Here is a 12,718-nt window from a genome sequence, read left to right as displayed (position 1 = left end):
CCGTCTTGCAACCCGGCAGCGCTGGCTGGAGGCTCCACGAGGGGCACCACCTCTAGGAGCTCCCCGTCTCTCTTGAAGTACACCTGGAGGGGCAGAGAGAGAGGGCCATGGGCTCCTGCCACCCACTGCATTTCCCAAACCATCCTTTCTGCACTAGCCAAGACGCCCCCCACCTCCCTGGTGTGCTGGGACCCCCAGGAGACAGCACTGTCCTGGAGGAAGGACAACTTTGCCGCTGCCTTCATCCATTAGACAGACTTCCCTAGTGATCGGAGGTGTCTATGCCCATGTAGGTCTATGCCCACATATGCAAGGCTCTCTTTGGGATGCACACCCTGCCCATGGGGCTGTGGCCTGCAGGTCGTGCCATGCCATAGGGAAACTCCCTGTGGGACAAAGCCTTCAGCTGCTCCCTCTCAATGCCCAACCTAGGTGTGATGTCCTCTGGCTTATGCTGGGAGAGACCCTCCAATGGCTGCTCGTGCCTTCAGCCGTCCACAGATCCCCGGGAACCCAACAGCTTATGTCGGAGTGGTTATAAAACACGCCGAGGAGCCGAAAGAGGCACGAGTGAGAGTAGGATCGAGGCTGTATTAGCTTCCATCTTTCTGCTCCACCTTGTGCTCTTGCAGCACTTCGTTGTGAGGCCAGAAATCAGCTGCATCAGGATGAACTCAGCTGGGACCAGAACTGGGCCCTACTAACTTCCTGGTCCTAGGTGCTGGCAGCTAAAAGGGACAGCCCTAGCAGAACCAGTCCCTAAAGCCGCTGCTCTGTATTACCCACAGTGACTTTCAGGTACACCCAGACCAGCTAAGGGGACAGGGACAGCTGAGATGGAAACTTGGACGGGTCAAGAGGCCGGCAGACAGGACGGTTTTCTGGGCTAGGACCGAATTTGAGTCTGGGAGGCAGCCAGCATGAAAGAAAGTGCTGAAATAGCAGTGATCCCCCACCCTACTCACTGCTTTTCTGTCCTGGGCTGCCTCACTGGCACCGGGACAGAAAATGCATGTGCAAAGTGGGATGTACAAGAGAGAGAAGCAGAGAGGCATGTGCATCTATTGTGTCAGCGAGCAGCTAAGCCCCCCAGTGACGTGTGTGTACGAAATACAGGAGTGTGACTGGTTGTGCCACAGACTGAGAAAGTGTGCGTGTGAGAGAGAGAGGGGACATAAAGAATCTGAGTGTGTTAGTGATACGATGAGCGTGAGCGGAAGAACAGGTTGAAGTGTGTATGTGAGAGGAAGCAAGTGAGTGTGCACAGCCAGCAGGGGATGTGAAGCACGCTGAGTGTGATAGTGCAGGCTTGTGTGTGCAGGAGAGTAGGGGAGGACGTTTGCTTGAGGCAGTCTGGGGGCGAAGGTGATGGTGCAGCTGCCTCTATGCTGCATCCCTTCTCACACGCTCGGTCTTTCTGGTCCACCTCCGTCAGCTGCTTGTGGCAGGACTCTCTCCCCCAGTCCACTGGGGCCCTGATCCTGAGTGGAGCCCTTAGGCACTACTGGAAAGCAAGGAATACAAATGATGGAGTATGGCTGAAGGTGAGGAAGTGTGTGTGTGTGTATTCATGCATGCATGCAGGTTGTCTCCGAAGGTGCATGCACAAGCGTGTAGGCATGTGCATCTGCATATCTAAGGTGTGCGCACACACATGTGTGAAGGAACATGTGAGGGTGTGTGCGCCTCAGCAAAGGAAGGGGGGTGTCAGCAAGGAAGGTGTCGGCGTGCTGGGGTGGGGAGCGGGTCTGAGTATTGGGAGTTCAGCATGAAAATCCCTTGCAGACACAATGCCTCGCTAAAGCAGGATTGTATTCCATTTCAAAGGGCTCCTTTCAAGTCTCTGAAGCCGTGGTGCAATGTAAAGGCAGCGGGACTGTTTGGTGATAAGTGTTTTAAAAATAGCAAAATATTTTTATTTAAATGCCTTAAACATCAGCCTGAACGCACAGAAACACCTCCCGAGCCTTTGAAAGAGAAAGGAACCCCATTGGCCTCCTGCTTATGTTTACTTAAAGGAAAATCATTCAGGAAATAAGTTCAGAGGCTGCCTTAAAAGACGACAAAACCTGCTGAAGGCAGCCTCGACGCAGCAAAATATCTCCCATTTAACTGCACTGTTCTGGGTTCCCAGAAGGCTGGAGAAGAAAAGGACCTCTCCGTGTGGACACGGACAAATGTGCATGCATACCTTGGGGTGATTTGTAAACCCAAGCCAATTACATAGGGATCAGGGACAGACAGATGTGCAGCTACCCTGGGATAACTCCTCACATAGGTTGCTGTTACGGTGCCTGGCTGCTGGGCGGTAGGGGAGCAAGGAGCAGTCATTGTGCCTTTTGCAAACGCTGCTTTGGGATGAGCAGGAACGGATAAAACGAAACCGGTGTACCTCGCACCAGTGGTTCTTTGAAGGATATGGGTGGAGTTACCCGGTTGAGAAGTAACTGAGGCTGGTGGGCTCAGCCCTGGCAGCCTCTCCAGAGCCCCAGTGCCTCCCACTCAGCACAGCTGCTCATAACGACCCCCTCCCTCCATCAGTACCCAGCACCCCCCACATGCCCACCGCTGCCCTAATCTGTACCCTTAATCGGCCCACCTCCGCTACCCTGCATCTCTCATGCAGCTGGGAAATGGGAGGGCATACGAATGACAGCGCTGCACCCCGCAGCAGACCCGAGGCCTGGGCCGCCTCTGCACCAATGCCCCCCTCCCGAAACCACGCTGCCCTAGGCGAGGCAGTAGGCACCGCTCTGTATCACAGCCTTCAACAGCCGTCGCTGGGCTCTGGCTTGGTTTTTCCAGGAGAGGGCAGCAGCTCCACCTGTTCTCTGCAACAGGAGCATTTTTGCTGCTGGCTTGCAATGGTTTGCTTTGCTTGCTGTTTGCGGGCAAACAGGAGTGACTTTCAAGGAAGACTCTGCCCCTGCACCGCAGGCCCCCGGCCCCTTGCTCTCCCACTCCCGCGCTCCCACCACGTGCTGCTCAGTGGAGACCTCAGCCCCCTCGGTTCCTCCAGCCTTGAGCCCTTTCCAGCAGCTCTGCTTGGGCCCGTCGATCCTGACCTGCATCCTCCCATGACGCTCTTGCAATGCATCTCTGCATCCCTCCCTGCTTTCAGTCTGTGCTACCCCCACGATCGCCTGCTCCAAGCCGCTCTCCATAGGGAACGGAGGCGTCCCTGGTGGTTTCCACCTGGATTGGACCCCAAAGCTTTGACTGGGATGATCTACTTGGGGTCAGTCCTGCTTGGAGCAGGGGGCTGGACTAGATGTGACCTCCTGAGGTCTCTTCCCACCTCCATTTTCTGTGGTTTTATGATTGAATGGATGTGCCTGCCCTCAGTGCTCCTCCTTTCAGGAGCATCATCCCCTGCCACCAGCCAGCCTGTGCACAGCTGGCTTGGGCTGTAGGATGCAGGTGTTGGTGATGGTCTAATCACCATCCATGCAAGTGAAATGGGAGTGTCCCTTTGGCCTGCAGGTAATTCTGGGGGTCCCGATTTCAACCTGTGCTGGATGCAGACTGCGGATGGCAATGCCGCTCCCCAGGCACTCTCTAGCAACCCCCCAGGGCATGCATGCTCACCCATGCTCAGCCTGGGCATAGCCCAGAGGGCTGGGGAGATGGAGGGCTGGGCAGGCAGACATCCCTGGTTGTGCTAGGTAAGAAACAGTGGGCGCAGGGTCCCCGGTGCACACTCACCAGCGGGGCAGGCTTCCCCCCAGAGACGATGCAGACCAAGGTGAAGTTCTGTGGTTCGTAGCGGCTGAAAGGGGCTGGCGTGTCTGCGGCGATGACTGAGATAGAGGTGGGAGGAGCTGTCGGGGAGAAAGACAGGGTGAGTGACCTGACACTGTGTCCCGAGCCCCAGCAGACAGGTCCTGTCCCCAGAGCGTCACCAGCTGAGACAGCGGCCGGGCCCTGCAATGGTGAAGATGCAGAAGAGACACACTATATACCTGTATATCACACTTACACCCACATACGTGCCCCAGGGCAACACACACATGTGCTGAGATATTCCCCACCACACACGCACCCACTGCACCATGGCACGGGTCCACCCAAGCCCTCATACACATGCATCACGTCACGCACCTCTGTGCAAAGCACACTGCAACTCCTCCCTGCACACCCGTGCGTCCCATGGACACACGTACAACAAACACCGTCCACACACGTGCTGTGCTCATGCACACCCACCAGGCCCTCTCACACCATCCTCACCCCCCACGCCTGTTCCGCACACCCGCCCCCAGTCCTGTTGCTGAGCAGGTGTTTGCAGCTTGTGCAATTAGTCAAGTTCATGGGCGAATAGCAGTTTGCAGTCGTACAGCCGGTGACACATCCCAGCCTGCTCCGAGAGGGATGCGACTGCCTCCCCCACTGGTACCGTATTACTCAAACGTGTGAGTCACTGCATCACGGCAAATGTCTCCTCTGAGCTCTCCCCCCTTCCCCGCAGCTCCTTGATAGACAGCTCCAAACAGCCTCCGTGGCTCAGTCCTATGGGGTCCGAGGACCCTCAGACGCGGGCTTCGGCTAACGTGGCTATTCATCCACCCAGGAGGTGGAGGATAGACATGGACCCCTGCCCTTGGGGCCATCTTCCAAGTGCTTGTCCCAGAGCACCTCCTCTTCCTCGAATGTCAGAAACCAGCGTACAAACAAAAAGCATCATGCACTTAGGGGTAATTTTTTTAAAAGTTGTTTTTAAAGCCTCTCTCGGGAGTTTTGGCAATGTGGTTCTTGCATTTTGGACGCTTAGGGTTAAGCGGCAACGCGCAGCAGCTTCTTCTGACCAAGGATCTCACAGATGCTAACAATGAAATTGTCCCAGTGAGAGGGCTGTGTGGGCTGTGAGCTTTGCAGCATGGTGCTACCTCTACAACAGACTTGGAAAGCTGTCGGACTTGGAAAACTTTTGGACATGGGTCCTCTTCCAGCTTCAACCAGGATGACTTGAGCAAGGGTCTGACAGCAATAGTGCTGTAGCCCCAACGTGCTTCCTGTGGCTGCCTGACACCTAGAGATGGCACCATTGAAGTCACTGCCCATCGCTGCCCGGCACCTAGACATACGTTCCCTGGGTCTCCCTGATACGCTCATGCAATCCAATTAATATCATTACATGTGGGCAATACTGCACGATGCCCTCACCCTCCCATTTCAGCATCCTCCAGGCGACAGGGTAAAATGCCAGGCACCAAAGCAGAAGAGGAGCAGGGGGACTGGAGCGACCTTGTGATGGGAAGCTGAGCCAGACTCTGATGTCTGCAGAAGAAGGGCCCTCCCGTCTCCCCGAAAAAAATCCCATGAAAGGGAGCACAATAAAAGCCCAGCAGATCGGCGGCCACAGCCAGAGGGAATTAAAGAAAACAGGGTGGGGGGGAAAAAAAAGCAACAAGCCTCTGGTTTATGTGAAAATTAAATATTGAACTGAGCAGTAACAGCAGCCGAGCCTGGGCCCGTAAATGACAGGAGAGATAAACACAAACTGCCGTCTCTGCTCGGCAGCGATGCCTCCTTTTATGTTTCAGCTGCTCAGCGGGGAGCTCAGCCCCTGTGCTGCAGGGTCCTAATTCCCCGCGCAGGTGTCTCCTCCTGCCTGTTAATCACAGCAGCAGGATCCGCGGGGAGAAAGCTTTGTGTGAGGGCACGTGAGCTGCTCGGGCCTCCCAACCCGACCTGTGGGCAGCCGCAGTCCATGTTGTTAGCCTGGGCAGGGACAGAGGCCTCCAAGGGCATTGTCTGGCCTGGAGGAGGTGATGGCCTTGTTGCTCCTTCATCCAGGTGTCCCCTGGTGGCATGTGCCACTTCTGTGCCAGGACGTGAAGACAACAGCCACGTATCATGACACATAGCCTGCATGAACCTGGCTATGATGCCCACTGCGGGCAGGGTGCACCAAAGCTTGATGATATCTTAAGTTAAAACGGCTGCAAAAACACCCACCTCAATGACCTCGATTTAATACAGGCTTGGCTCATGGTGTGAAAAGCAGGGATTAGGACACTGGCTTCATCAAGCAGCAGGAGGGAGGTATTACCGAAGACACAATACAGGCAGCATTGATTGGAAACAGCGGACCACTAGCGCTCTGCTTGATGGGGTGGCAATCCCCGACTGGTAGGCAAGGCTCACTCGTGCCCTGAAAGTGGGCTAATAGTGATTTCTGATTGGTGGCATGAGACCACCAGAGCCCTCTGATTAGTGGTGCGGGACCGCCAGTGCTCCCTAATCGGTGCTGCAAGATGACCAGTGGTCTCTGGTTGGTGGTATCAAGACTGCAGGTGCCACAGCATTGTGCTTTTTCATGCAGGGCGCAGTCCTTGGGTCCTTGGCTCAGCCTTGCTTGGTTGCGAGGTCGGCCTGAATGAAAACGAAGAGCTGGTGCTCAGCTTGCCATGCGCTCTACCAGGTCCTGGAGGAGTCCCTGAAGGCCAAAAGCTGTTAATAATCCTGCCCCATTGCAGAATATGTCATGGGCCTGCAAGCTGGTAGTGCTGGCACCGGGCTCATCCTCAGCTGGCGCCAACCAGAGCAACTCCACCATTGTCAATGGGACAATCTCCACCTTGAGCAAAACACTGACTGCTAAGCCGCTGAAAGCAGCCACCCTGCGCCTCACCTGATGGAAATCAGCAGGGCTCCACTGATGTGAAAGTAGTTGTGTGAGTTTGCATCAAGCGACTCTGGCTCCGGTATACGTTGCTCTGATAGATGCCTCGGTAGCTGGATTTCCGGAGAGGCAGCCATTCGCTCCAGCAAAGATGCACCTGATTTCAAAGTCTTCTAGTTTTCTCTCCCTCCTAATAAAATAATTTAGCAAGCACAAACCCGGAATACAAATGGTTCTGCGCAGCACTCTCCTGATTGGTGTCTCCTGTGCTTTACTCTGGTTTTTAAAGAGCCGCCAGTACGATGCCTCATTGTTTTCGCAGCATAAGGAGAGCTAATCCATTCGCCCTTGGCCACGTGCTGACTTCTCCGTGATTCAGTGCTCCTGTTCCACATCAGGCGCTTGCAGTTTGGGAAGCTTCCTCGGTTCTTACCGACAAAGATTTTCTGCTCCGCTTGTCTCCTGAAAAATGTGTGATTTCCCAGAGTAGGGCCTCCCCCTTGAGTGTTTAGCTGGGTTCATTGCAGATGTGAATGTGTTTTGATTGCCCTAGACAAACAAGAGGTCCGGTTATTATTTATATTCCAGTGTCTCTCTTTGGATTGGCATTGTCCCAGGCTGATTAAACACAGCCCCTTGCATAATAGGCCTCTAATCCCAGATGGGGCCACAACAGTAATAATACATGATAGGACATTTGGAGCAAGGCTGTGATGAATCACATTTCTTGTATATGTGGGAAGAATTCAAACCATATCTCAGTCTCCGGGTTGCCAAACTGACCCCGTGAACATCCCTGATGCAGTCACTCTCACATAATGGAGAGCCATCCGAGTCAGGACAGCTGGTTTCTGCATTGGCAGCTTTCTGCAAGCTCCTTCACCGCTGTCTTTTGTCTGTGTAGCTGCAGACACCACACTTGGCTTCGTTTAAAGTCAACAGAAGATGCATGAATCCACTGATCTCCAGTGCATGTGAGCTGGTGTCCTCCAGCCTCAGGTGTGTGTCATACTTACTGTGGGCTGTTATCTCCCCCTTGCCTCGAGCTTCGGACCAAATGAAACAACACCCACTTTCCATCCCGGTATCATTGCCGCAGCATCACGTGTGGCTCGAAGCACCCTCCGTCCACCTGTCCCACAAGCTCCTCTCCCGTCTGTCTCTCCAGGCCGCCTTGGTGAGCGAAGTGCATCAGCTGCCAAAAGCAAATGGATGGGAACCAGGAGGGGGCTCGTTGGCTGGGAGCAGCAGCAGGTGGAAACTCCCCTTCCCTTGTAGGTCGTTATCAGCCTTGATGAGATTGGGGCTTTGAGGTTTCCAACAAATTGCTCTCCGAGGAGGCGCAGCGGCAAACGCAAGCTCGTTAAGAATGTATGCAAATCGCAGAACATGCAAATACCCAGCAGAGCGGAGGGGATGCAACTGGTGGAGAAGGTGCCGGCACCTCTGAACAGAGGGAGGAGGCATGAGACATAGGGGAGCAGAAGCAGCAATGGGGGCTTGGTTGGCAGGGATGAGTTGAGGAGGCTCCAGGCAGCAGATGGGGAAGCCAAGGGAGGAAGCGTCTTGCAATTAGCCGGATGTCTCCAATGGAACAAAAATCACCTTGTTTCCTCGGTGCTGTGGGTTGGAGCCCATGTGAGGAGATGCGCAGTCATTTCCCAGGTGCCCGACAGGCAGGAAGGGGCTTGATCAGCATAGTTCACTGGTGGAGCATCCATGGAAGTAATGGGCAATCCAGAAGGGCAAATCCAGAAGGTCCCTCTTCAGCCAGATGGAGATTGGCATCTTGCAGGGACCCAGGGATGCTCTGGGAGCAAGTGTCCATGTCAAAGCAGTCCATGCCAGGGCCGGAGGACATCCCTTGAATTCAGGGCCTCAAGTCTGGATTGGTGGGTGCCAGCGTGAGCCTTCCCATATCCCCATAGCCCCACAGTTTGGACTGCCCTATTTGCTTTCCCTTATATTTTCCCCCGACCCTCCAAAGACTCAAGTCATCATGACCCAGCCTGCAGCCGGAGGGCAGATACACCAGCAAGGGACTGGAAGGGGGCTCTTCAGTCATTGAGTTCAGTCTCGTGCATTCACAGGCAACCGTGAACCTGAAGAAGCCCCCAAATCACTGCTTCAAGCCCTTACTCCTTTCCTATTACCCCAGGATAGGGCTCATAACGATGCTTGACGTGCTCATGGAACCACTCGGAAACTGCGGCGACGGGCACGGGAAGACCTGAACAGGCGAGAACTCATCCTGGCAGCTGCGTCGCAGCACCGCGCTAATTAAACGACACGCCAAGGTGTGCGCGTGCTCCTGGGAGATAACACGTGTGCCTGGGGAAGAGTTTTGCCCCCTGCTGTCGTCGCACCCAGGGAGGTGCATTATCTCCCGCGCCAATGAGCCTCCCGTGATGCCTTGCATTCGTGTCGTGGCTCTCCCTCCCCCTCCACCGGCGTGGCCTCATCTCCCCCAAAACAGAGCTAAGCATGTTCCCTCGCCTCTCCTGACAACGCTCCTCTTCTAGCATTTCCCTCCGCGGGTGTGAATGCTGCGGAGGTAGCACCCTCTCTCCGATGCCATGCCTGCATTTAAGTGCCTAACTCAGCCCCCAAAAAACTAGGTGATTCTGTCACAGCAGGAACGGAGGAGGCGGCGGTCTCAAATGAAGGACGAAGGAGCAGAGAAAAACTTTGCGAAGGGTTTTCGCTTCCACTAATGCCGGCAGTTTCATTCCACTCCAAATATCTCCCTTGGGAAGGGCTTGGCCTGGTGAGACGTAGCAAGTTCAGGGTGATTTGGCAGGGTGGCTGGCATGGCGCCGGTGGCAGAGACTCAGACCCGGAGCCACGGGGTGCAGGGTCCCGATCCCAGAGCCAAAGAAGCCAGCGGAGATGCCCCAGACTCTGTGGGTTCAGAGGATGGACTGGAGTGACCACGATCAACAGGCACTCGACTTTTCCAGAGAGACTTGCCCAGTCGGTGAGACCTGGAAGTGGGGAGAAGGACCCCTGCGCCCCTCCACTGGGAGCCCGCACACACTGGTTTTGCAAACTGCACAGCGCTGGAGATCACAGGAGACATGATTTACCATTTCCTCTCTTCTCTGCCAGCTCATGAGCTCCCTTGGGGGAGGCTGGGGGTGGAAATGCAGAATCCACCCACGTTCCCAACTGCTGGAGAGCGGCGAGTCTGTCACTGCGTTAATCCTAAGGGAAATCGTCTTCCCAACAAAAAGCTTGTGGGATTATAAGGGCTATAACATCAGCAAGAAAGAATACCGCGGGGATCTCCACAAAGCCTGCTTGCCACAAAGACTTTGCTGAGGTTGCAGGTGCAGCTGGTGGCATCCGAGGCCTGGCCTCTGTCCATGAGGACTGGGAAGTGGGTGCTGAGATGATATCCTGGCTACGAGTGACCGCAGGGCTCCCACGTTCCAGAGCAAAAAAGCTTCCTCTTCCTGCCTGGGACTGGAAGCCAGGTAAAGAGATAGGTCTGCTCTTGCATCTTATTTAGTGACTCAGGCAATAGGGACATCCATGGCAGCCTGGGAGCACCATAAAGCACAACCTGTTCATAGGACCATGATGCTGTCTCCTGTGTGGCTTCTGAAGCAGGGGGTGCAGGTCCTTACTGCGAGGGAGAAAACTGAATTAAGACTTGCCACTTGCGGCAGGGTGGCGAGGCGGGGTCTGATTCACAACAGCGGTTCTTATTACTGGTGATACCGCCTCCATCTTTCTAAGCGGGATTTTGGCATCCCCACGGTAGAGCCCATTGCGGGATGTTGAGGATGCACGATCAATGAGGCTGCTGATTCTGCCGGACCAACTTACATGCCTTCCTCCAGGCATTTCCTAGTGGCCGGAGCTACCGAACCTGCCCCCAGCCAGGCAAAGCCTCTGCATTTGGGGAAACAGAGAGCTCCTGCCACGTGACAGCCGGTGGGAAGGAGGGTCTCCAAGAGGAGAACTGTGTTCATCTCCAGGAACAACAGTGCTGCACTTTGGAATAAAAGCCACTCTTCTCCCTTCTGATGGACAACAGGAGCTCACCGCCCAGGAAGAGATGTTCAAAGCCGCCTCCTTTGGGACCATCTGCCCTCACCCGCCACCAAACCTGGCACGGCTCCTGAAAGAGCCCACAGACCTGAGGAAGACAGACAGGACTGCAATCTCTCCCAAAGGTGAGGTGGGAGATGGATGGGTGGTGGCAACACACAGGACATACAGATACCAGTGCAGAGAGGAGGCATGAGAGTTTCCAGTAGCTCGACTTCGCTAGCCTCTCGCCTGCCCTGGCTGTGGAGGAGCTGCCCTGTGGATGATCTGCGCCAATTTAACGTTGCAGCCAAACCTAGTTTGATTCCCTTTGTTTCCATTTCAGCAAGAATAAAATAGAAGCACCACGTGATTCCTCCAAGGAGCACTAGGAATCTGCTTATATTACAGTAGTGCCAAGAGGTCTAGATGGCGAGGCTCTGTATGCAGCCATCCCAGCAGACATGACCTCCAACCCATCAAGGCAGAACCCATCCAAAGCTCTGAAATGTGGGGCAGTTCACAAGAAGGCACGGCAGCCTTCGTACGCCCATGCTCCACCTCACCTCAGATCAGGGACAGCAGAGAGCAGGAGGAGCGATCTAAGAAGCTTTTCCAGGCTGCGATTTCCAGGAAACCATTGCAGAAATTCAGCTTGATCCACCGCCAGCATAAATCTGCATTGCATCTCTGGCATCAGAGGAGCTACCCTCATTTATTCCAGCGTGAGGATCGGGTCCCCGGTGTGTTGTCAAAACAGGCGTTTCTCCCGTACCCAGCTAATCCCAGACAGGCTCTAATAAGAGACTCCAAGCAGCGCAGTTTCTTGTCAGCAATTAGCACTGGCCATATGGGAGCAGGGAAATGCTGCCGTCACCTGGGACTGGTGAGAAGTGCTCCAGCGCAGCCTTCATCACATGACTGCCTGGCCCCTTGCTGCCTGCCCCTCTTGCTTCACTCCCTTACAATCCCCCCACCCCGTGCACCTGTGCGCCACAGACCGCAAAGTCACTTATCACATGCAATTAGAGGTCCTGTCTGGAGGAAGGAAACTTTACCTAATGCCGAGAGCAGTGAATTTCGAACCAGCCCGGAGGGAGTCGTAAAGCATCTCTACTGACCTAAGACTTGTCAGGTTTTAATTATGCAGCTATTGGCCTTACTCGCAACGGACTTGGAGAGTGAAAGTCATTCCCACCTACTGGGAAATCCTTCCTTTTTGCATCTCTGCAGAAGAAACGCTGATTAGAAAGGAGAAATGTTGCCCTCTGTACACTCCTGACAAGGAAGGAAGGAAAGGAAAGGGCTACAATCTCCTAACTCCGTAATCTGTTGCAATGCCCCTCTTCTATTTTCCTCTTATGGAAGAACGGTGGTTTAGACACAGGAGGAGAAGTCAAGACATTAGGGCCTTGCTCTTGTCTTGCCTGCAAACTGCATCACCCTGGCATTGTGCAAAAGGCGTGACAGTCTACGACAGCAATCGGATATTGCAGCCTTCGAAGAAAGGCCAGCACCTGATGCTGCGAAGGAAAGAAAATGAAAGCCATAATGTACCTACTCAACAGTGCAATATTGTACATGGAGGAAAAATTCCTCCTTCTTCCCTGTGGGTGATCATTTTATGCCCTGAAGCATAAGATTTGATTGCCCTTATTATCTTAGCTTGCATAGCTTGCATAGCTACAAATGTTATTAGTGGTCATAAAATTATTCAGGCCTTCTTTAAATCCAGCTATAGAATTGACCACCTATGGTAGCAAATCCCACAGGTTGACTACACACAGCATTAAAGGAGTAGTTCCTTTTATTGGTTCCGAATTTACTGCTCCTTAATTTCATCTCGGCGGTTCGTCTGCTCTTAATATTCTGGGGCAGGGGAAAGTTAGGGGCAGATCATTTTTCGTAATGTGCTCCGTAGCTTTAATGATCTTTGCTCATGTTCTTCTGCTAATGAATATTTAGTCCCCTTTCTTCAAGCGAAGAGCCCTCAAAGCCAGGCACTGTATCTTTGGGCCTGTGTAACTGGCTTCAGAGTCAAGGGTGCAGGAGCCTTTG

At 54.0% G+C, this 12,718-nt stretch overlaps 1 protein-coding gene across 1 annotated transcript in view; it reads right to left on the bottom strand.

Moving 5' to 3' along the window:
• IGSF21 (immunoglobin superfamily member 21) overlaps positions 1 to 12,718 on the bottom strand; it is a gene marked incomplete at its 3' end in the record, with an annotated part of 194,903 nt that overhangs the window by 17,222 nt on the left and 164,963 nt on the right. The window contains exons 5-6 of the mRNA XM_006034741.3: positions 3,706 to 3,821; positions 1 to 83 (exon numbers count right to left, since the gene is read on the bottom strand). The exon at positions 1 to 83 is cut by the window's left edge and continues 389 nt beyond it. Coding sequence (XP_006034803.3) covers positions 1 to 83; positions 3,706 to 3,821 — 199 coding nt within the window. The remainder of the gene's footprint in view (positions 84 to 3,705; positions 3,822 to 12,718) is intronic.

Source organism: Alligator sinensis, unplaced genomic scaffold (genome assembly GCF_000455745.1).
Source record: "Alligator sinensis unplaced genomic scaffold, ASM45574v1 scaffold1782_1, whole genome shotgun sequence".
NCBI lineage: Eukaryota > Metazoa > Chordata > Crocodylia > Alligatoridae > Alligator > Alligator sinensis.
Note: the sequence above shows the minus strand (reverse complement) of the source record. Positions and strands in the feature narration are given on the sequence as shown.